The sequence below is a fragment of the Adiantum capillus-veneris genome, chromosome 30 (assembly GCF_014529385.1).
Source record: "Adiantum capillus-veneris isolate H3 chromosome 30, ASM1452938v2, whole genome shotgun sequence".
NCBI lineage: Eukaryota > Viridiplantae > Streptophyta > Polypodiopsida > Polypodiales > Pteridaceae > Adiantum > Adiantum capillus-veneris.
The window spans coordinates 5,682,591-5,708,044 of NC_140960.1; the positions used below are offsets into that span (position 1 = coordinate 5,682,591).

Genomic DNA, 25,454 nt, shown 5'->3' on the forward strand with positions numbered 1-25,454 from the left:
CGAAGAAGATGAGGCCATAGTTGCACGAATAAGAGGGCTAAAACACTGAATTTTTGGGCAAAATGCACAAAAACCGGAGTATCGCCTCAGAGAGGTGTGCACTACAGCTCCAAATGGTCACAGGAGCAATTTGGGGCAAAATAGGTCGATTTAGGCACAAAAAACAATTTCTGAAATTTATGCGCAGGAAATTTCAGCGAGCGAATTTGTGCTAAAAAACAACAATTTTAGTTGTTTTTAGTCTCACAGATACATAAGGCTGATGCACAGCCTTTAGAAGCATGTATGAGCAAAAGCCCCAATTTGTAGCATCAAATTGTACGAAATTGAGCCACAAATGGTCATACATAGCCAAAATTTGTCAAACGTGCGTAGATTGCATCAATTTGCACTTTCTCCAATGTAGTCGTATCATAAAAACACTTGCAAAAACCTACGTTTGAAATTTGCTGAAAACACCTGTTTTGGGACTTGTTTTTCGGCAATTTCAATGTTTTCGGGTAGCGGGGACCTAGCAAAGATGTTCCCACACCTTAATACATGATTTGCAAAACCTGTGTTTTGCCGTCATAACTTGTAATTTGCTGATTTTTACCTAATTTCAATCTGTTTTAGGTCAATTTGACTTGCCGGGAGCTCTCTAGTGTCCGGGGACGAGTCCTTTGGCGATGAAATTGCAAAATCTTGCGTAAAAGTTGACCTGCTTGGCTGAAAATCAGAATTTGCAGGTTTGGGAGCAAGCCCTAATTGGGCTCTGATACCAGTTGATGAGCGCGAAGGGGTGTGCTCAAGTGAAAGAGCACGAGGAAATGTGTAGGGTGTGTACCTTGGAGAGGGGGGAGTGCGAGCAGAGAGGTGGGCGCTAGCAGAACGAAAAGGGAGAGAGCAGGAGCGCTACACGATATGGGGAATAAGTGAGTGAGTTGGAATTAACTCACATTCACTTTATTAAAATGTATAGGACCAATTTAAAGTTAGTGGCCAAGTTCAATGTGAACTTGGCTACACGATATGGGGAATAAGTGAGTGAGTTGGAATTAACTCACATTCACTTTATTAAAATGTATAGGACCAATTTAAAGTTAGTGGCCAAGTTCAATGTGAACTTGGCCAAAGGTTAATAACCTTTAAAACTATACACAAAGGGGCCATTTGGGCCTTTAACCCAACAGAGGGGACCGTTAGTATATCAGTGACGTGTCATCTCCAATATATCCCGTGCTGTGGGAGTGCTGTTTTGTGGCTGTGCCTTGCCTTATGTGAGGCAATATGTCAGCTAGTGTATGCCCAATTGAGGCCAACTATCAGTAGTGCGTGTGTTTCACCGAGCATGTGAACCACCCGTTAGTTGAAGGATTGATAAATATGCCATATTCATTTATCCCAGTCGTGTGGGGTAGGAGGGTGGGTCGTGTGAGCCTTTCAAGCAAAGCATATATGCAGGGGGCAGATGCCCCTCCAATAGTCATGTATCAGAGTGTACTTGCTCATCAATACACACGCCGTTGGCCGGTTTAAGAGCTTGAGCGTTGTGTGTGCGCGGCGCGCGCGTGCACTTGTGGTTTTGCTCCCCTCTGCGTTTTACCCATCTCTCTTATCTCACACCTCTCCCCTCTATTGTGTCAGTGCTTCTCCGTCCTCTCCCCTGACCCCATCACCATTGCTTTGTGTGCATGTGTGTGAGCGTTTGTTGCGCAGTCGTGGGTGTGCTTAGTTCAGCCTTTGCGTTTTCATCGTTTCCACATCTTCCACTCCACTTTTGACATGGTATTAGGCTGCCTTTATCAGCTGTTCCCATGAGCAACAAGACGCGTTTTGGAGGTTTTCAGCTTTCTTTCTAAAACTGTGTTTTTGGTGTCAGTGAGCCTTTCAGGGCTGTTTTGACGTTTTTGAGGGTTGGTCATCAACCGTGCTATCTTGACCTGCGTTTTTGGTGGCGGCTTGCGTTATGGGGCTGATTGGAGTTTTTGACACCCTTGTCATCAATTGGTCCATATCCCATGTCGCACTTTCGCATTGATGAAGATGTAGATGACATTGAGAGGCCCGAACCTGACTCTTAGCTCTCTATCTCCATCTTCACTTGGGCCCAATCGTCTACTTCAAGAATTACTCGGGCCCAACTATCTACCACGATAACCACTTGGAAGAAACAGATTGATCCACAAACAGTTGAGTGGTCGAACAAGTTCGAGGAACGCAGGGACTTTAAGCTCATTTTTTACCCAATCTTCCTTGATGAGACATTCAAAGTAGATATAATTGTAGCATGGTCTGACCTCAGGATGTACCTCTTGGACACACGTCCAATTTACAACCAAATTTTCACCTTTCGAGATCTTACATAATAGATCGAGAAGTACACTGTGGGCCTACCTTTTCCCTTGTGAGATTACTGCATAGGAAAAGTGGTATTAAATATACTACAACTTATGTCACATGCAAGAGTGGGCTATCACATTATGAAGAAAGAACTCGTATTCATTGACATTAGCGCTCCTCTTGAGAAGAGAAACCCAAATCCTCGATTCAACACCCAAGATACCCAACAACCGCGAACTAGTATAGTTGCTAACACATCTACTTGACGGTTGACTCTTGAAGAAATGACACATTACCGATTGGAAGGGAGGTGTTACAAATATGGCCTTCACGGTCATACTGCTTGAGACTGCCCGAAACACCCCAAGAACAAAAGATCATCCTTCATAGGCATCTAAAGATTCCCATAACGCTATCAAGTTTTTACAATAGTTTGACGTAACGAAAATTCAGAAGAATCTAATCGTTACACGTCAGCTTTTTCTTAAAGATAGTGCTTTGACATTGCCAAGAAATCAGGCAATCTAAAGACTTGACACAGCCTCAAGCTCGCTTTCTACCCTAGCTTCCTTGATGAGACATTCAAAGTAGGTATAGTTGCATGACGGCTTGGCCTCAGGACGTGCCCCTCTGACACTCTTCCAATTTACAGCAAAAGATTTTAGGATGTTGATGCACCAATTTCCACCTTTTGAGATATTACTTTTGCGAAACAAATTGAGAAGTACAATGTGGGCCTACCTCTATAACTGCGAGAATACTGCATAGGAAAAGTGGTGTCAAATATACAAGTTATGTCACATGTAAGAGTGGGCTCACATTATGAAGAAAAGACTGGTATTGAGTCTTGACTGACATTGCCGTCCCTTCTGAGAAGAGAAACCCAAATCCTCGATTCCCAACGACAGCGAACTAATACAATTGCTAACACATCTACTCGATGGTTGACTCCTGCAAAGATGGCATAGTACCTATCAGAAGGAAGGTGTTACAAATGTGGCCTTCACGTTCATATTGCCTTTGGACTACCTAGAAACCCCCAGTAAGAAAAGATCATCCACATAAAAGCACAAAAGACGAGAAATCCGACACTTAGTTGGATTAATTTCTGATTTTATAGATGTGCCTACCGATGACACATCCAATGAATCATGTAAAGGTAGGGGAAAAGTTAAAGATCAAGATTGTAATCCTCTAAAATTCAAGCTCCGTGCAAAATTTCATTTCCCAAGAACTAGTTGCAAGATTAGATATTGAGGAATATGCCAAGCACAAATGGCTAATGGAACTTACACGTCATCGACACCATTGATCGGATCACTTCGACTACAAGTTTAGACATTTACAGACCCAATTGACTTCTACATTATGGATTTGGGAGGATGTGATGTTCTACAGGGCATGCCTTGGACAAGTATCTACAAGTATCGTGTCCGTTTTGATGCAAGAGAACAAACTAAGAGTTGTTGTTGAACTTCTGTAATCAAGCTACTCAAGGAGCGCTAACAAATTAAGATTCATGAATCAAAAGAAAGACACTATAATTAAAAGATTGATGATGAATTGAGAATTCTTTTGTACTAATTTAAGATTAATAATTTTCGAGCCCAGTTAATGCGGTAATTGCACAGTGGACAGATAGTCAAAGGCCCAGTTCGGCAGTTATAAATAGGATCAACTATTCATTTTGTTGGTTACCTTGACGGTCTTGACCTTGTTACACCTTGTGACTTTTTCCACTATCACTGAGTCTAGCCTTGGAGCTCATTAAAGATTACGATCGTGGGTGTGTGCACGCACCAAAAGCAGGATCCAATGACCTTTTATAGGCATTGGCTAAGATCTTGGGTGTGTGATCGACATCCAAGCAAGATCTAATGACCTTTTATAGGCAGTGGCCAAGAAACTGGGCATAAGATTGATTATCAACATACCCGAGGTGTCTGTAGCTAGCTTTTTTGTGTGCACGACCGTTATGACACAAGAATGCATCATTGAATGATTATTTATGAGATTTTAAGTTGTATAATTGTTAGAGTGTGAACATTTTTGTATCTTGCAATCGAGGACGATTGCTTTTATTTTAGAGGGTGGTATGTAACGGGTTTTAGGGTTAGGGTTTTGTGCCGAGGTCATCCGTACACATCAAATCAATGCGTACATTTCCCAGACTCACTAAGAAAGGTGGTCCATGCCAATCTCTTGTCAAAGTTAGAATCCTTTGTGTCCTGATCAATGCTCTCTATGTGGTATTTGCAGCTAGGACATTTGAGTTACCTTCCGGTGTTGAGCTAACTTGATTGGTAGGACGGAACAAGGAGCCTAAATTATAAAAAAGGGCACGCACACAAAGGACAAGTTGCACAAAGAGATGACACGTTGCAACTGTATAGAATCTCGTTGTTTGCTCCAACATGTTGAGATGGCAGGTTGTACGGACATTTTCGCAAATTGTGTCGACTGGCGTTGTGGCATTGTTGTACGGATTTCCTCTTTTTGCGCTGATAGCTTTTGACAGTTTTCGGCACCAACTTTTGGATGGACATGCTTTTGGGATTAAGTGCTTTTAGGACTGATACTTTTGGGGCTCTGTTTTTGCTATTGGGCATCCCTTGTTAGTTTATAAGTGCCAAGAGGGACACTTTCGTGGAGCATCTAGACGTAGAGTCTTAGAGAGAGTCGGACCCTCAAGAGTTGTACTTTGTGAGCAATAACAATAAAGAAATATCGAAATGGACGCCAATCTTTGGGGCCAATACATCTTGGTTGGGAACTCTCTCTTAAGTTATTCAAGTGTTTTTGAAGTGTTGGAATTTTTAGTGTGAAGTTTTAGTTCTCTCTCTGTTTCCGTTGGGACACTCGTTGGAAGTGGTTACCGTACTATCGGAGCTTTGTAACACACTTGGACACTCCCAAGTTCGGAATCTATCAGAAAACATGAGAGGAGGTTGAAAGAACTGAACAAAATTGAGAGAGAGCGACACAACATGGCGTAAATTCGCGCCCAAAGAAATTGGCCTCAAAGCCTGGCGCCCCTCTCGGCATTTCTTTTTTATTAATGCCTCCCAAAGGTACAATGTAGGAGGGTCCTCGTCTCAGTAGTGTCTTCAAGCGTCTGTGCTTGAAATTGAGGCCCTAGCACTTTATTTATAGGCCCTTGGCCTTCCAAAAGTAGTACATATGAAAAGCTTTAAGTCTAAAAGCATATGCGTCCCAAAAGCTAGCTTTAGGGTAGTGCAATTTGCGGAAATCCGTATGAGTCATAGTTACCCGGAACACGAACAGGGAATCGGGAATAGGAGGGTCTAGACAGGACGGGAACGAGGAGGGGGGGGGGGGGGGGACGGAAACGAGGCCGGAACGGTTGACTAAAGTAAGTCTTGAATTACCTCCATTCAGCTTAGTCCAAATCTACTTCTAAACCGCACCAAAACTGCCCTCAAATCTGCTTTCAAATGTGCCATCAAATTGACCAAAATATGTCTCCCAAACAACCCTAAATCTGTCCCCAAAATGCCTACTTTTGCACTTTTTGCCCCCTGTTGCGTCGATCCGCCGTTCCGTCTCATGTTCCACCCTATTCCGGAACACCGTTCTAGTTACACCTCGTTCCGGAACGGCGTTCGTTCCTGACTCCGGTTCGGGAATGGGACTCGTTTGGAACGGCATGTCCGAACCTTTGAGCCGTGTCTCCCCGTTCCCTGTTACACTGGTACCGGTGCCACATCAGTAGCGCAAACTGCGGAGGTTGGTACGACTGCCACATCAATATCACAATTTTTGGGTTCGCACAATTGCCGTGGTCTCGGCGGGTGCACATCCGGACTCTGCAAATTTGGGGTTTTGGCCTACGACTGCAAGTGCTGAGGATATCTGCACTTCCAGAGTGCTGATTTGTGGTTGTCTACACAACGAAGGAAGCTCACAGTTCTTGGAGGCGTGTCACATACGACACGGGCGCACCTACACACACACTGTAGGCGACATCCACTAGTTCATCAGGTAGCCTGTGTTTGCTGCTTGATATTCCAGATTTCATCCTGACATTGCAGGTACTTCCACATGGGATGTATTGTCAGAGATGATGTATGTATGTTGAGGGTTTGCTGGCTGTGAGTCACGCAGCAAACAACCGCCGCAGCGGTTACAGCATACAGTGGGAAATTTGTGGATGTATGACTTTGTGGGAAGTCTATGTACTGTCAGATTTACTGCAGCCTTTGTTGAGGGTCGAGTGAGGTTTTATTGAGCTGGGGGATTCTCGAATGTTGAGATCCGTTCGGTGATACAGGTCTTGGAACGATCCCTCGAGCACCCTTAGATAGGCAGCTAGGATGTATTGACTGTGAGTTAGACAGTTGGGATTGCATCTTTGCTTTACTGCCGTTGAGGCATTGTCGCCGTCTATGCTTACAGGACAGTGGGAGACAGTACAGGTGCAGGACAGGTCTACCCGCAGCTTACAGTGTTACAGAGACAGTGTTTTTTGAGCTGTTTTTTGGTCTGTTTTTTGAGTACACTAGAGCCATTTTACAAAGGAGATTGCCGAAATTTGTGCAGAATCTGAAGCTTTCTTGGTTCATTTGACAGGTTGATATTGGTTCAGAGGTCAGTTTACAGGGGAAACTCTGTCGATATTTTTCCCAGGAAAGTAAACTACTGTGAAGCGTAGCTATGGCTGGATCACAGGACACTGCTCTTTACAATATTTAGAAGCTGGATGGAACGAATTTCCCATTGTGGAAGAAACAGATTTGGCACGTGTTGGTACAAAAGAAACAGATAAAGCCTATAAAGCTCAAAGGGATAAAACCAGAAGATATGGACGAAGATGAATGGAGCGAAATGGATGAATTGGCACTTTCTACCATTATGCTGACTTTGGCAGAAAGCGTTTACTTCAATGTAGCAGACGAGATGTCAGCTTATGAAGCATGGACAAAGCTGAGTGATCTTTATGAGAAGCAGAGTGCAGCTTCACAGGTATACTGGCTTAAGAAGCTTGTTGACTTGAAGATGAAAGAAGGGACACCTATGTCCAATCATCTGAATGAATTCAACACTATCTACAGTCAGTTGTCAGCTCAAGGTGTCAAGTTTGATGAACCTGTTAGAGCCATGTTCCTGTTGATCACATTGCCGGAAAGTTGAGACACTTTTCGCACAGCTTTGAGTAATTCTGCACCTCCAGATGGTTTGACCATAGCAGGTGTAGAAGGCAGTCTGCTTACTGAAGAAACCAACAGAAAGACAATGGACAAAGGCAAAGGAACAGCCTTATTTGTCAGGGGAAGGCCCAAAGAAAAGGACAGAGGTGGAAAGAGGAATCAGTCTCGTAGCAAGTCCCGCAATGCTAAAGGCAAGAGTGACATAGAATGCTACCATTGTGGCAAGAAGGGTCACATGAAAAGAGACTGCAGAGAATGGAAAGCAGAAAAACGCAAAGAGAAAGCTGAAGACCATGGTGAGAAGAACAAGTCCTCAGTGAAGATTCAAGAAATAAATGTGACAAACACTGTTGCAGAGGATGACAGTCTAGTGTCAGGAGACATCTACTTCTTGAAGAATACAATGGACTCAGCTCTTCTTACAGCATCTGATGGACATGCACTGAGTGACTGGATTATAGACTTAGGGGCATCACTTCATGTGTCTCCAAACAAGGAGTGGTTTACCTCTTATGTGACCACTAAAGATCATGTTCGGCTAGGCAATGGGCAGACATGTGAGATCTTAGGTGTTGGAGATGTTCAATTGAAGTTTCAGAATGGCTCTTCTTTCACGCTGAAGAATGTGAGACATGTTCCCGCAATTACAAAGAGCTTGATCAGCACAGGTTTACTTGATGATGCTGGCTACGTCACCACTTTTGGACAGAACATGTGGAAGATATCCAAGGGTTCTATGACAGTAGCACATGGAGTAAAGTCTGGAGGACTTTACATGATTTATGTATCAAATGTCTCTAAAAATGTAATCAATGTAACCGAGCAGCCGAACATTTCTTTGTGGCATAGCCGGTTAGGACATATGTCCAAGAATGGAATGGAAATCTTCTCTCGTTCTGGTTATTTGTCTAGCTTTTCATTTAATGATTTTGAATTCTGTGAACATTGTCTATATGGTAAGCAAACGCAGCAGCCACATAAGCATAGAAGCAGTAGAAGAGATACACAATTGGCACTTGTTCATAGTGATTTGTGTGGACCTATGCCTAACCTATCTCTAGGGGGAGCTTCATACTTTATGACATTTATAGATGATTACTCGAGGAAAGTATGGGTTTACTTTCTCAAGCACAAGGATGAAGCCTTCAGTGTTTTCAAAATGTTTGTGACACTTGTGGAGAATCAGAGTGGCAAGAAGCTTAAATGCTTACGCACTGACAATGGTGGAGAGTATGTTTCAAAGGCCTTTCAGGACTTTTGTGAGTCAGAAGGTATAAAACATGAACTTACTGCTCCTTACAATCCTCCTCAAAATAGTGTTGCTGAGAGGATGAATAGGACTATACAAGAGAAGGGCAGAAGTATGTTGTCTAATGCACAACTGCCAAATGGGTTTTGGGCTGAAGCTGTATCAACAGCTGTTCATCTTATAAATAGATCTCCTAGCAAGGTTTTGCAGAAGGATTCAGTGGTAGAGATGGTATGGTTAGGCAAAATGCCCTCATACAAGCATCTCAGAGTCTTTGGCTGTGAGGCATATACTCATGTTCCAAAGGAATTTAGGAACAAACTTGAGCCAAAGAGTAGAAAGTGCATCTTTCTAGGCTATGGTAATTCTGGTGAGATGGGGTACAGACTTTGGGATCTTGAATCCAGAAAGGTTATCCGTAGCAATGATGTTCACTTTAATGAAGCCAAATATCATTCTAAACCAGAGAGGGTTGAGGAGATTAGAAGAGTTGTCTTCCAAGAAGATGGACCTGCACGTGCAAGACAAAATGTCAGGGCTCAAGAGGAGCAAGGACAGGATAGAGTGGAACCACAGGTTCTGGCTGAGCCTCAGCCACTTGTTTTGCGTAAATCGGGACGTATCTCACGACCTTCTGACCGGTTTGTTCCATCTATGAACTATGTCATGTTGACTGATTGCAATGGGCCTTCATGCTACAAGGAAGCAGTGCAAATGAAGGACTCCGGGAATTGGCATTTGGCCATGCAGTCAGAGATGACAGCTCTGCATAAAAACCAGACATGGAAGCTAGTTAAATTACCACAGGGCAAAAAGGCTCTACCTTGTAAATGGGTTTACAGGTATAAGATCACCACTCATGATAGTCAGCCAAAGTACAAAGCAAGGCTTGTTGCCAAGGGCTTTAAGCAAGAACAAGGCATTGACTTTGATGAAGTCTTCTCTCTGGTGGTCAAGATGACTACATTGAGATGCTTTCTTGCATTGGTTGCCATATTATATTTGGTGTTGCACCAAATGGATGTCAAGACAGCGTTCTTGCATGGTGATTTAGATGTGGAAATTTACATGCAGCAGCCAGAAGGGTTTGTTGAGAAAGGCAAGGAAGATTGGGTATGCCAGTTGTTAAAGAGTCTTTATGGCTTAAAACAATCACCTAGGGCATGGTACCATAAGTTCCACAAGTTTATGCTTTCTCAAGGCTACAAACGTAGTGAGTTCGATCACTGTCTATATACAAAGAAGGCTAAGAATGGCAGTTGGCTGATCCTTATTTTGTATGTGGATGACATGTTGATTGCTGTAAAGCACTTGGAAGAAATTTCAGCTTTGAAGTCAAAGATGGCAAAATCGTTTGACATGAAAGACATGGGTGAGGCAAGTCAGATACTTGCTATGCGCATTGAGAGAGACAGATCACAAAATTTGATTTGGTTATCTCAAACAGAGTATATTGACAAGGTTTTGCAACGTTTCAATATGGAGAAGGGAAAGGCTTTGAGTGTTCCATTGCCACCATATGTGAAACTTAGCAAACAAGATTGTCTTGTGTATGAGAAAGAAAAGGCTGAAATGGATAAAATTCCATATGCATCTGCAGTGGGTAGTTTGATGTAAGCAATGATTGCTACACGTCCAGATATTGCATTTGCAGTGGGAGTGGTTAGCAGATATATGTCAAATCCCGGCAAGAAACATTGGGAGACAGTGAAAGGCATATTGAGATACCTGAAAGCTACAAAGAGTATGTGTATATGCTATGGGAGTCAAGAGCTAAGTGTAAAGGGTTTTACAGACTCAGATTATGCAGGTGACTTAGACAACCGAAGATCTACGTCAGGGTATGTCTTTACATTGGCTGGTGGAGCAGTATCATGGCGTTCTAGATTACAAGATTGTGTTACTCAGTCTACTACAGAAGCTGAATATGTTGCAGCATCAGAGGCATGCAAAGAATCAATTTGGCTTAATCGGCTAGTAACAGATTTGGGAATCAAAGAAGAGATGCTTCTGTTATATTGTGATAGTCAGAGTGCTATACAATTGGCTCGCAATCCAGTTTATCACTCAAAGACAAAGCATGTGGATGTGAAATATCATTTCATCAGGGAAATGCTCGAGGATAAGCAAATTCAGCTTGTCAAAGTTCACACCATAGAAAATCCTGCTGATCTACTTACAAAAGGACTTCCCTCAGAGAGCTTTGCGCATTTTCGCAAGCAGTTAGGTGTAGGGTAGTACATCACTTCTCTACATCTCTTGTATATTAGCTTGTATAGTAGCTTCTATCACACTTAAAGTACCACATTGGACTTTAAGTGGGAGGTTGTTGGGGTATAAAGCCCAATGTGGTCGCCCAGGTAAGTGGGCGGGCCGCCAGGTATGTACACACATTCTTTTGTGAAAACCTAATAAGAACTCACTATGCTCTACACATTACAGTAGAGCGAGTTCACCATATCGTCGTGCTCTTCTTCTCGCACTCTCTCTCGCGTCGCACTTCCGCTCGTACTCCTTCAAAGATCACATATCTAGGCGCTCCAAAAGTGCTAACAAGAATAACATATCATGCTATTGGAATGGCCGACAAATTGTCGTCGGCCCCAGAGCAGAACACTTGGATTTTGTCAGCTCAACCTTCTCCAAGGACCACACGATCAACAAAGAGAGTGTACAAGTCAAATGAGGAATCTGTAGAAAGTTCCCATGAAGCCCATAGTAGTGAAAGCTCTGACAACAAAGAAAGACGGGCAAGGATTGAAGAAATGAAAAAGAAAGCAGTAGCAACTTACCAAGAGGAACCGCAACAAAAGAAGGCTAGGTTTGAAAGACAAAAGTAGACATACAAAAGGAGTCGCCAAGCTGCAGGTGAGGACCCCGAAAGATGGAGTCCAAGATATATAAAGGGACCAAGAACCAAGAACCTTGCAAGGAAAGGACTAGAGGATCCCAAAGATTTCCTTGAGCGGATGTATGAGGAAGCTGAAGGCTTAAGTTGAAGGAAGCTTAAGAAGCTCAACGGAAGGAGCGGCTGAGCAACAAAGACAAGCGAAAGCTGCTGAACAAAATGAGTCCCATCATGACCATGAGGGGATATCTCCAAGACCCACTTTGCCCACTACGAAGCAAGAAGAGAATCCCATGCCAAGCCCAAGCCCTTCCCAAACTGCTAAACCCAATGAAGGCGAAGAAGCAAAGGGAAAAGAGCTAGAACAATAGGAAGAGGCCAATTTTGAATAGCCAAAGGGAGCAAACAAGACTGAAGCTGGGGACCTTCTACAACAACACAGCCAGAATTAGCCGAGGCATCTACGAAGCCTCAAGAAGGAAAAGCAGCCGAGGCATCCACAAAGCCTCAAGGAGGAAAGTAGAACCACCTCCAAGAACACAAGCAGAAGCCACATCACCAACCAAAGAGCCACAAACTGAAACGGACCAAACCTCTAAACAACCCTATGTAGAGCCTGAAAAGTGGGAAACAAATGATAAAGTCATCATGCAAGTGAATGAATATGCCAAGCAAATTCAGCTAATGACAGATAAGATGCGAACAACAGCACTTAGCCGCAGTGCTAAGGCTAAGGAGCTAGAACTAGTCATTGATGCTCTATAAGGAGAGTTGGATGACCGAATGCACATCATTGCAGATCTTCAAAGACAGATCAAAGAGCTGAAAAATGCAGTAGAACAACACCAGATTGCAAAGGAGAAACAACAGAAAGAGATGGAAGAGTTAGGAGAGCTTCTGACTAAGTTATCCAATGCATGCAAAAGCAAAGATCAACAACTGACAGAAGTAACCAATGAACTTTTAACCACTACTCTGTCAGTACAAAAGATCCAAGTGTAGCTTGATCTAGCTAATGCTTCTTTGCAATACTCCGCATGGATCAATGATCAAGCAGCATTTTTAAGACAGATAAGAGAAACCCCCGCTGTCGCCTCAATCAAAGGGAACAGATGAGGTCTACAAGACTTTAGAAAAGAGGAACAAGGACCTTGAGCTTGAGCTGAAGCTGGAACAAACACAAAGACAAAATCTTGCATTCATGCGAGTCCAAAGAGAAGAGCAATTGCTCAAAGATATAGACGAATTAAAGAGAGGAACAACCAAAAACTCACGATGAAGCAAGAACCTCTAAACAACCAGCAATCGACATACCCTCAGTCTCTTTTGTTGATATGGAAACACAGCCGTCCGAAGGGCTAGCAGGAGATTTGGATTTTCAAGTACCACTCACTAAAGTTGAGCAAGTGCCCATGGTCCAGCTTTCTAAAGCTGAGGAAGATGCGCTAAAAGAGCAGATTGTCCAAGAAACATATGCTGAATGGAAAGCAGCAATGGATTGGGAGTTGAGAGTTCTCCACTCAGTAAATGTAACTCAGCTCACTCCCAACCAAATCAATGCTCAATGGCATCAGCAATCACTTCCCTACCCATTGATCAAAGTGGAGCTACTGCAGGTTAAGGAAAGATTGTACAAAGATATGCAGGCAGAAGGCTCAGAGGATATCCACCCCAAGTGGAGAAAGAACCTATTGAACAAAAACTCTAGATATCTAATTCTATTCACAAGAGCACTTGCAGCCTTATAGAAGGACCCTACATTCTGTCATGTACCAAGGGTAAGGACATGGCAAGCATACGATACACTGAGAAAGAAGAGGGCAACATGGCTGAATTACCCACGACTACCAGCTCCAGAGCAGGAACCAACAATGGAAGAATACATGGTGAAAACCCTAATGGGTACCATGACCTTCTTCAAGAGCCTCCCTGACCTCTCATGTGCAATATTGTATAAGTTTTGCAGAATGCTGCTCACCTGCATTCAAACTTTTCACGAGCCTGAGCAAGCAGGAGCACCATGGATGTGAATGTCTTTCCTCGAAGGCAATAACGGTCTATGTTATGATTTAAGTGGACAGCCTTCAGAAGAATCCTGTATGGCTTCTACGCCAGATGTATGTTTCTGCCCTCTAGCAATATGTTGGCATTTGAAGAGGCATTCTATACAGGTTTCTTCACATGGAAAAACAAAGATATTTGGGCCAATGATCATTAACCTTACATCAAGGTTTGTTGGCTATTTAGTCATTGAACATAAAAACAGAGTCACCATGCAGTTTTGCAAGTCCCAGACAAAGAAAGACAACTCAGATATGAAAAATCCCTACATGCACTAAAAGACCGCCTCGCCAGCCATCAACCCAAAGACTACTTTAGTCCATGAAGCTGTGTCAAGGGACAACATAGTCGAGGAGGGGGGAAATGTTAGCAGCAAGATAACTCGGATAACATTTTTTGGAGCTTTTATTGCACTTATTATTTTGATAAATCGAGAATGTTGTAACTCCTACTTTCCAGATAAACAGCGTAATTGATGAGCTGGGGCTACAAGCTTCCAGATTGTATCAACCTATCTTTAGTTAGAGCTCCCAGATTATTAATTTTGACCATAGAAATGTTGGCTAAGGTATACAAGCAAAATTTTCTAAGTATTTTGTAAGTTTTTGGATAATAGAACACATCGTAAGCTAACGGCGCTCACTTCTCTCCCTCTCACGCTTCCTACTCTCTTCCCGGTTGTCAGATTGCAGTGTCGTCTGTTGCGTTGCAACCGCAGGTAAGAGCTCTACACATTGATGTAAGCATTTCATGGTAATCCGTAGCTTTTGGCATCGTCAATCCGCGGCCTAATTTTATTATAAGTAGGAATTTAAGCTTAAAAATCATAAATAAGTATAGGCGGGGTATTGGGACATCATTGCTAAGCATTTAGATGCATTCTGGGTCGAAAACAACTAGGTAAAAACTCACTACTGTTAATAATTGTGATTTTGACACTTGACCTAAAGTGAGATTTGAGAACATAAGCATGTGTGCTTAGGTCTTACAAACATGTCTTAGAAGTTTCTTAACATTTGGATGTCATTTGATGCTGTAACGGTTATGGTTTGTTTGCCGATTAGCAACTAGCTTTTGGTGATTTCTGTTATTTGAGTGTAGCTTGAGTTAGATGCGAGTTTATTGTTTTCCAAGAGATTGATAACCTCTTGTAGCCTTTATGCACCACTTGAGTCAGCTTCGTCCCATGGATTGATAATTATATTCGTGGTTCTCGCTATGTCTGTGATAAGATAGGAGTGAGGTTAGACACCCGTCCCACACTACCTCATCGATCGGTAAACTCATCAAGTGAAAACACTTGCCAAGAGCTAAGCAGAAAACCACTCTGAAATAGTCCATCACAGTTGTATGTGTCGTTGTGTGCCGTCGAAGCCAAAAATTGGAGAAACCGTCGATGGTCAAAAGCGTCAAGAGGTAACATCGGAGCCGACGGGCCGCTTTGGATAGGGGCTAGAGGAGAGCCGATGCCGCTCTCGCGCTATCGTCTCTTCTTGTGTCGAGGTCATGAAGCTGGGGATGTCCGTCGGAGCCAAAAATGTTCCAAAATGGGCATGGGAGGAAAGCCAATGGCGAAGCTACCCTGAAGGAGAGCCGGGTTGCTCTCACTCGCTCTTGCTATATAGAAGCCGAGGAAAACACTCGATGCCGTCTTTTGCTGTCACGCGAAAGTACGCTAGCCGAATAGCCGCCTAGTCGATCGAGGCCGATGCCGAGAACAACACTAAAGCCAAAATATCATCGAATCAGTGTCAAAATCAATGCGTCAATGTCAAACCGCCTCCCGCCATCGGATGGGAGCACTTTGATGTTGATGTCAAAAAATCAGTGTCGAAAACTAATGCTGAGAAGAAGTTGTCGCGGGAGAAACTGGCAAGTGGATGCTGTGAGTGTGCCAAAATGCCGATGCCAAATCGTCGAGATCGAGCCAATCGCGCATGATGCCCGTCCTTACTCGGCACCTTTGTTCACACGTGCCTATGTATGTGTGCATGAGCGCACACAAAGAGCACTCTCTCTCTACCTCTCACTCGCTCGCTCTCACTCTCACTCACTCACTCGCTCTCTCTCAAGCTCTCTGGCAGTGAAAGGATCTCTCTCTCTCTCTTGATCTCTCACACTCACTCTCTTTCACTCACACTCTCTCATTCTATTGCTGATAAGAGCTCTCTCTCTCTCTCTCTCTCTCTCTCTCTCTCTCTCTCTCTCTCTCTCTCTTTCTCACTCTTTGTCGGGCGTGTGTGGGAGTGGGGTCGGAGAGTTGGTGGGAACAGACCCTTGCACACAAAAGATAGTGTGTAAGGTCAATTAAAAAAAAAATTGATTCACTGTCAAAAATTGACGAGGTGCAAAATTGACGAGTTCTCTGTCAATTTCTTCTGCAAGTCTCCCCCCCCCTCCCCTCGTTTATAAGTGACACGGGGTCACACTCATGGGATCTACGGCAGGGGCGCATGATTCGCATTGCATGGATTTTAGACCATTGGATCTCCGCAGTAGGGGGGGGGGGAGGATTTATGTACTGCAGGAGTCGCTTTACCTGTAGTGGTGCATGATAGGTGGGTTGGAAGGAGCTCAGGAGTGCGGCGGGGGAGGTCAGGGGTTCAAGGCTCGGAGCCCGGCAGGGAACCCTAAAATTTTATGCTCGTCCATCTTTAATCAGCAGTGGATCTTTACTGAGCCGTCGATCCCTCGACTTGACCCCGTGTCCCTTATGGACGAGGCCTCCCCCCCCCCCCCCCCCCCCCCAAAGCTCCTGTGTGTGTGTGTGTGTGGGGACACACAAAAAAAAAAACACCTCCTGCAGGCCTTCGATTTCATTTGCAAGGTCCTCAATACTTGCTTGCATCCATTGCTTTTTTCAACCAGTTTTGTCAAGAAAAGGTTGCCCAAAAGCTCTGTTTTTTGCAATACCTGCCCTGATTTCCCTCTATGGCCTTGGTTTGCAAATTTTGCTCGATTTGCTTGCTTAGCTTCGACTTCTACCTGCAAATCTATACGTTGGCTTGCTGATCCTTTTGCCTTTGAGCTTGATTCTATCATTCCAAGAACTCTTTGTTCCTGCAGATCTTTGTTTTTTGCAGAGATGCCAAGCTTCTCTCAAAAATCCCCCTTCTCCAAAGGGGGGTTGCGCGTGCTGGGGAAACCGAGATCCACAATCTCGCTTGATCTATGCTGGATCCACCCTGAACCACTCCGATCCGGTGCCCTTAAGCATTGAGCTCTATCGTTGTCGAGAGACCACTGCGACGCCAAGTCGTAACTCTGATACCACTTGAGTGCACGGATGTGTGCATGCGCGGTGCGATGTGTGCGGGAAGGGGAGGAGCATGAGATGGTGTGGGTGGAGCAACCTCTCAAGAAGTAGAAATGAGGAACTCCTTTTTCATCTATATATAATGGATGAGGAAGTGTACACACGATGGGTGGGCGGCCGGCGGACATCGAACGTCTGGCCTCGGGCAAAGGCGCACTGCCTTTACCCCAACATGCTTGACTGCTCCAAGCCAGCTTACATGGGACACCAAAGAGCTGAAGATTATAAGAAGGGAAGAGCAAAAAACTCTTCTGTCTCTGATAGTAAAGCCTACGCTGTTTTCTAGGCAGAAGGTCCACATACTAAGTTATGTCCAATTTTGATTGTGCACTCATCTGTTTGCTTTAGTAATGGAGAATAGTGAATCAAAAGCAATGTTAGATGACATGGTTGGGTTTGAAACCACATGTCACGCCTTTAGCCACTATTGTCCATAGTTTGTTGTGCCTCACTAACTCGTCTGACCATCACTATGCTATGCAAGGTTATTGCTTCTCTTGGGAGGATACAAAGTTAATTCTCAACTATTTGTCCAAAATGTGGTCCCATGAAGTGCATTGATATCAAAATAGGCATAGCATGATTGTGGCAAGGAATCTTTGGGCTGCTTTCAATAGATGCTAAAAAAAAAAGGCTTACTCCAAATCCAATAACTTTCCTTGCACCTTAAAGGCTGGTGGGCCTGTTGCATTTCACAAGATGCTCACATGGGTGAGAGAATTCATGATAAAAATTTTGCACAAAATTAGCTCTCACTTGTTTTCAACAAGTGCAAAAGGAAGGTCTATTTCCATTTGCAACAATCAACATGCTTGTATCTTGAAGGCATGTAACATTGCATAAGACATTGACATGGGTCAGGAGGATTCATGATGAGATTTTTAGACAATGAGTAAGTTGAAATATGTCCTCTTTGATAGTGCTTTGATTGGTATATATGCCAAATGCAACATCCTCTCTAAAGGACAAGAAGCTCTTCAAAGCTTCTTGTTTGGAATGTCATCACTTGGATGCATTGGTTACAGGATCTGCCCAATACAACTGTGGCCAAGAAACCCCTTGCCATTTTTAGCAATTGTGAACTGAAGGCCTCTTTCCACATGCAATCACCTATGTTTGCACCTTCAATGTTTGTGGCATTGCTTATGTTGACATCGATGAGTGAAGTTAAAAGTCAGGGACAGCTATAGAAAAAATGTCTTGCTCGATAGTGTTTTGGTCAGCATGTATACCAAATGGAACAAAACCATGGCAAGGCAACCATAGCATCAATGAAGTCCTTCAGTCTCTATTAACTCAAAGATAATGTTTTCTTCTTGTGTGAGTGCATTCTTGAGAGAAAATGTCATCCCTCCAACAGTGGAGGAGAAGAATCGGTGTCACTCCAACACTGAAGGTGAGAAAGGTGTTAGGTTTAATGGCCATGTGGCCGACCGCCCATCACTAACTGCTACTAACCCTAAGTGTACAGCTATACACTTGTGTGAGCCACTAACATTAAGTACAATGTGTATTGTGCTTTAGTGCATAAGATAGAGAAGAAAGAAAGAGAGCACACAGTGTGTGTCGGCTCTTTCCCTCCAACCTGTGTGTATGGATATGGTGGTGTGTGTGTGTATATTCCTCTTCCTCTTCCGATGTGCTCCCGGATCCTCTCTTTCATCTGGTATCAGAGCTGTTTCACTCCCGAAATCACTTCGCATGTGTGCACTTTCAAGAGTGCAGACACGGTCCCGACTTTGGCGTCGGCAAATTCAAGATTCCGAGAGCGTTTCCAGAACGTGTCCTTTGTTTTGCTCCCCTTTCGGAGCCATTCGAGCCTTCAAAAACCTCATTTGAGCTATGGTTCAAGAGCTGCATTTTTCAGCCCTTTTTTTGGTAGTTTGTGCTATAGAGCTTCCATAGCCATTACAGATACCATTGTTGCAGTCTCTTTCATTTACGAGAGCCCACGGCTCATTCGGGAGTGTGTAGCCTCTTTTGGAGTGGCCTCATACACACACATAGAGTGGGAGTTTGACGGCATTGTCTTCTTTGACTACAGGTACATATACAGGTACAGGTACAAGTACATAGAGAGGCTTGGTTAGCTTTCTCTCTGTGCTTCTCGGCCTTGATCTTGGCTTTGACTACAGCATCGGCATCAACTCACAGGCTCCAGCTTTCAGTGCTTGTGATATTCTGGTTCCATTGGGAGCACTTTTTTAATGCGTGCATGCATATGTTGGCACTTTTGACAGTGTTTGAGCTCTTTTGAGAGCGTTTTGACTCCCCGTAGGTATATTTCTTTGCATGCACATGCTTTTGGCCCCTATTTGAGCATCATGACGGACTTGTACATCTTTGTGGATACTACCGTTGTATGCTTTTGTGGAGCCATTTTTTGGCTAGTACGGCAGTCCCGACCATTTTTCTGAGACTTGGTCTGGATAATAGCCATTTTTGAGACTTATCTATACGTTTTGCTACATAACCTACATTGTTGAGGGTCGCTAGCGTGAGGTTTTGGGGTATCCTCAAATGTGGAGTTATCTTCGATGATACAGGTAGCTAGAGCATCCCTTACGAGGCCTCACCATAGGACATGTATAAAGTGGTATAGGTGCTTTTGATGCCGTCTATGATCTATGGTTAGTTTGATAGTTTATGCGCCTTAGTTGGTCTCTGTGCAGTGTGCTTTTGAGAGGCATTGCCCTCTTTTATGCTTTGTGAGTGACATACTTGGTCATTTTGTCTTGTATTTTGGTTGACACAGTGCCAAATACAAAGAACACTCTGCCGAAATTCTCCCAAAATCTTTTGGTAGTTTTGTCACCATGTCTATTAGCAAAGACCATCACATTTATGACATAAAGAAGTTTGATGGCACTAATTCTCAGCTTTGGAAGAACCAAATGCATGATGTACTTGTCCAAAAGAAGCAAAAGTTGCCTATTGCCTATGCGGCTAGAACTAAAAATATGCACATGACTCAGTTTCAATGGAAGGAGCTTGATGAGCTATGCAGGTCTACGATTAGACTGCACCTTGGTGGGTCGGTGTAGTTTTCAGTGTTAGAATGTGAGACTGCTCATGCTTTATGGCAGAAATTCTGCGACATTTACGAATAGGATACGGCTAGCAATAAGGTTTTCTTGATGCAAAAACTTTTCAACCTTTGTATGAAGGAGTCAGCTAGCATGGCCAGCATATCAAATGATTTTGATTCTCTTTTTCCCCAGGTTCGTGCACAGCGCATGACCATTGATGATGAGATGAAAGAAATCTTTTTGCTTTGCTTGTTGCCACCCTCTTGGGATATCTTTTGCACAACAGTTAGTAATTCTGCTCCTAATGGTACACTAGAATACAATGATGTTACTAGTGCACTTTTGTCAGAGAAGATGTGTCGGAAGACCATGACTAGCTCGCATTATGGCAAATCTCATTATGTGCGAAGGGATGATAAGCAACATAAGGGCCGTTCTTTGCAACGTGAGTCCAAGAAAGAGAGCAATAGAGATGCATCAAAGGGTAGATCAAAGTCTTGTGTCGCCGCAATGTTCAATGTCATTATTGTGATAAATTTGGTCACATAAAGAAAGGTTGTTATGCTTGGAAGCGTGACAAAGAGAAGGGAAAAGGTAAAAGCAAAGATCATGATGATAAAGAGGAAAAACCAAAGAGTTCGGTTAAAATTGAACAGGCTAGTACGAGTTCTGATCATCCGTGGAGATATCAAAGAGTCTCACATTGTTGGGGGTCCCATCGTTGCAATAGCTCCAATAACCAACAAAATTGTCAATACGGAGGGATGAGCTACCCGACTAGGGCATGGAAACACTCACATGGTTAGTAAGCTAATTGTGGCAACACAAAAGGTTAACTCTATGAGGTGAGCTTCTCGGCCTATGGAGGAGCTAAGCCACAATGAAGGGCAATCTCCATATCCACTTCTCTTCACCTCCAATCAACCTAAGCACACACACTACGATTGCAAGACGCACACAACAATAATCCTATCATGCAACACACTAATCGCAAGCACACACACATAGATCTATCAAGCACCACACTCCAATCAAATCTACATGCACACACAAGCAAGAGAGGGCAATCACACAAGACTAGAGAGGGATTAACCAGTAATTAGTTAAGATCTAGTTAATCTAAGCATCATAGGCAATCATAAGAAGCATGATAGAGGCATACTGAAAGAGAATGAATCATTGATTAGTGTTAATCAGGTCTCATGAGCAAGGAGAAGCTCAAGGACTCCATAGCCACACACCTCAAGAGCTCTCACCAAAGAGTGCTCTCAACAAATGAGCTTGAGCACTTAATTTCTTTTACACATTGCCTTATATACTTAGGGTAAAAATATGCAATGTCCGGGCGCCCAAGGCTTTTAGGGCTCCACTACTTACTGAATGTGCAACTTAGGTACACTAACTAACGTTTTATTTACTACTTGGAACTCCCATTGAGCCTGTAACAAATTAAAATATTACAATGGCTTGAAATAATTTGAAAATTTACAATACGTGACCATTTTCGGAAAACGTGGAAAATGTGTAACTCCAATCTTTACTACTTCTTCACTTTGATCTTTGATGTGAATTCGTATGTCTTCGGTCTTTAGCAGCTTTTGTTAACTGACATTGACTCAGTTAACATCCCACCCATCCAATTTTAGTGCCCGTCCTTGGGCACTGTTGAAAAGTGTTTGTGGAGGTTGTGGAGGGTTTTTGATTGGTTTTTGATGGGTTGATCGTCTTCATTTGTCATTAATTTGTTGATGAGGTTCAATTTGTTGCAACATCTTCATTGGTCCGAATATGTCTGATGTGAGAGATGATGTTTCAATTGTCCGTTGTAATAGCATGATGATGAGGTTGCTCTTTATTTGTGAAAAATATGTACAAGGGAATTAGGATGATGAGGTTCTAGATTAGGGTGTAGTACCTGGATGACCAAAGGGAAAAAACACAGTGGAAAAAAGTACCTTTGGGATAAGCGCATTATTGGAGTACTTATTAGCATTGGAAATATTAATAGAGTACTCAAGGGATTATTTGATGATAGATATGGAATTAAAAAGGCAGCAAATATGAGAGGGTAGCATGATGGAACATTGGTTTGCCTGTTGTAGTCCACTCAAGGTGCATAGGTGGAAGCAAAAAAGAGTGTCTAATACATATGTCCATTGATGGGACATCCTATTTATGCATACACAAAAATGCATGGAAAACAATATGATGTGCAATAAAGATTTTGAGGGGTTATTCAAAAAAATAGTGTATATATAAAATCATATGACATGGCTTTGCAAGCTGTTACCCCTTTAAGAATGGTTTTTGTTGACGAAGATATGTGCTCTTATCTTACTGTGCAATGTGCGTGTGTTGGACTCTACGACACTCCTCCAATTGTAAGTTAATAGACTTCGACTCTTATGTTCATCTCATCCAGCATGAGCAACATGACTTAGATATGCTCAACTCTTCCAGCTTGAGCGTAAGATCAATAAATACAACTATTAGCACAGAGTTTAACATGACTTGAAGCTTTGGGACTAATGCTTTGCTCATTTTATGGCTCATCAGCCCAATACTGACTATGCCAAAGAGTGTTTTTTGCACCCTGGCGACTTGACTTTTTACATTATGGAGCTTACTACAAATATTTCTTCAGGTAAAAGTAAGCTTGAATCCTCAAAAAGAGGATTACTGAAGGGCCAAGTTGGCATTGAAGGTTTCTTTTTCCATACCTGTTTTATCATCTTTGAATCTGCATCGTTGGTTGGGTTGTCCTTCTTTGATTGTGAACACTCCATTATCTGTATGATTCTTCAGTTAGGCCTATTGATAGGAGTCTTTGATGTTGTTGTAGGCCTCCGTTGGTTGTCGGCATCTGGATTTTGGCTAGGAGCATTGGAAGACTTAGGAATCCAAATCTCTTAATGACCTTTGTATCTCCATTGTTGACTTTGCTTTGCTCGAGGTCTTGTTGAGTTCTTGAGATCTTCATGCAGGTCTGGTGTAGTTTCAGTTGGCTTGTGGTTGACTGGTAGCCAAATCTTTGTATAATCTGTGTGGAATCCTTGTCCAAGAGGAAGATTCTTTGAGATCCATCTTTGTTTTGTATTCTCTTGAGAGCTATAGTAGACTTTAACATCTTTTAATGTTGTTCTGTTGTATACCTACTTCTTTAGGTATCTTAAGATATTGTCGATGTTGATACCTTGTGGGCCTTCTTTTTTGGGAGGGACTTAAAGTTACTTCATATGCTCTAACATGTGGTTTTGGCACCCATATCTGTCCGTTACCTCCATAGTACTCCTGTTCTTTTAAGCTCCATTTGATGCTATCCATCCCATGTGTTTGTCTTTCTGTGTGGATTTCCTGTCTTCAATCCAAACCGGATCATTGACTTTGACTAAACTGCTCAAAACAAACACTTGCTTGATTTTCCTTTGCTTTCTTGAGTACTTTGGCTGATATATCTTTGCTTCTCTGGGTGTCTCCTTAGAGGTTTCAGTTGGGTGAACAATTAACGTGAAGTTTTGAAAGCCTGACTTGCTTGAAGAAGCTGATCCATGAGGGTTCTTTGATGTAGAGGCATATGTTGTCACACCTTCTTTGCTAGTTGGTGGAAGTTCCACTTTAGCTTTACCTTTGTCTGCAAGATTTATCGTTGATTCTTGTGACTTCTGCAACTCTGAATCTAACATTAATGGTACCTGTAATTGTTGCTTGCTATCTCTTGGAAAAGAGATTATTAGCATTGTATTTTCTTTGTAGGCTTTGTGTTGATCTAACCACTGGTGTCCAAGTATGACATTTGCAAGCATTTCCATTGAAGGCTTCACCTAAAATTTCACATGTTCTTCATGATTTTGGATACTAAGGGTAGCAACCATTTGTTCTTGATCTTGACTTGTAGCTTTACCCATGATTTCTCTATTATCTGGCTTGCCTGGAGTAATCTCTAGAATGCTCTGGATGTTGTTTGCAATCATACTGCACTTTGCTTCGTTATCCAATAGAGCATTGCATTGGACACTTGCTCCTTTTGTACTGCTGAGAACTATAGCTATTCTCCTTGGAGGTTCTATTGAAGATCTCTCTGCCCTGGTTTTGTCATGGTCTCATCTTGATCTAACCGTGTCTCTATGTAGGGTGACTTGAGACTTTGTTTTTCAATCTGACTTTCATCAGCTGATTTAGCTAGCAATGAGTGATTGATCTTTGGACATCCTATTGCTTCCCGGTTGTCAGCAGCTTTGTTCTTCTTTACTTCTGGCTTTGGTGGCATTCTCTGCTCAATAGCTATTGTGGTTGCTCTTTGCTCTGTTTGATTTGCACTTGTTATTGCCTGATTTGCTTTAAGCTCTTCACACCTCTTGGAGTAACTCTCAATATGCCACTTTATATGTTTGTTGATATAAACCAAGTTGTTTCATAGAAATAAATCAACTTTATGCATAGAAATGCATAGCTCGTGTGTAGAAACGTAAGCTACCTCCTCCCCGTGATCAAAGGGGAGTTTTGACTAAATCAATATTACAATAAAATGAAGTAAGGTTGAGAGGGTTCTTCCTAAGCAAACATTGCTTTCCTACTTCAGACAATATATCATCCCTTCACTTTAATTCAAACTTAGAAGAAAATAACAAATTTAGATGATGCAGTTTCCGATTGGAAATGATCTAATGTTTAGATTTTTTTATTTTCTAATTACCCATGATGCAGTGAACATAAAAAATAAATTTCTACCTTCTCTTGGCCAATAACATTGCTTCATGAGAAGGCTAGCACTTCCTCAATCATAGGGGCCTTTTCGTTTCCTTTTTCATTACTAGTCCCGGCCTCATGATCATGAGATCCACCAAAGTGCATTCTCTTGGGTGCCATTCTCACTATTAGTTACTAAATTAACTTGGGAATTTTTAAGCTTACTATGTAAAAAGAACCCAATGGAATTAAGGGTGATTAATTTTAAGTGTTTTAATACCAACAATTTATGTTTATGACCAGTTCTTTAAAAAAACCTACGTTTAGGGTTTAGGGTCGATATATATGTTGTGCTTAATTTTGACATAGTGTTATGATAACATACATTATGACTCATACCCTAATCTCATTTTCATGGATTCATGGATAATATTAATACAACCTCAGCAAGCTTAATGCGCATCAAGTTTAGGCTATGCACCTCACTATCAAAAAGTAATTGATGATTGCTTTTTATCTTACTTTCTTTCAATTGTTAATGAAAATTTGAACAAGGGCTTATGTATTTTAACACAATTGAGTGTGAACAAGCAACACAACCATGATTGCACAACACAAAACTTGCTTTGACTTGATACCATCTTGCAAGCATCTTGAGGAGTCATAGAGTAGAATTATAATAAGTAGATTATTCGTTGTCCTTCAACGAGCTTTAGATAGATAAGAATAAGAAAGGTTAGTAGTATGCTGGGAATTCTCAAGAAGAGAAGAGAAT

At 42.4% G+C, this 25,454-nt stretch overlaps 1 protein-coding gene across 21 annotated transcripts in view; it reads left to right on the plus strand.

The window, feature by feature from the left end:
- The window catches only part of LOC147417477 (uncharacterized), a 124,629-nt gene that overhangs the window by 86,891 nt on the left and 12,284 nt on the right, over window positions 1-25,454 (plus strand). For 6 of the 21 annotated variants that reach the window (XR_015187353.1, XR_015187352.1, XR_015187350.1 and 3 more), the window contains 2 exons: window positions 22,550-22,637; window positions 22,836-23,131. The exons of 7 other annotated variants lie outside the window; for them this stretch is intronic. Coding sequence is in view for 6 of the 14 variants with exons in the window: in XM_086507508.1 (XP_086363634.1) it covers window positions 22,550-22,598 (49 nt within the window). In the remaining 8 variants the exon portion in view is untranslated. Of the gene's footprint in view, window positions 1-22,549; window positions 22,638-22,835; window positions 23,132-25,454 lie in introns of those variants that run through there. 8 more of the 21 variants (XR_015187354.1, XM_086507506.1, XM_086507502.1 and 5 more) reach the window with 2 other exon arrangements.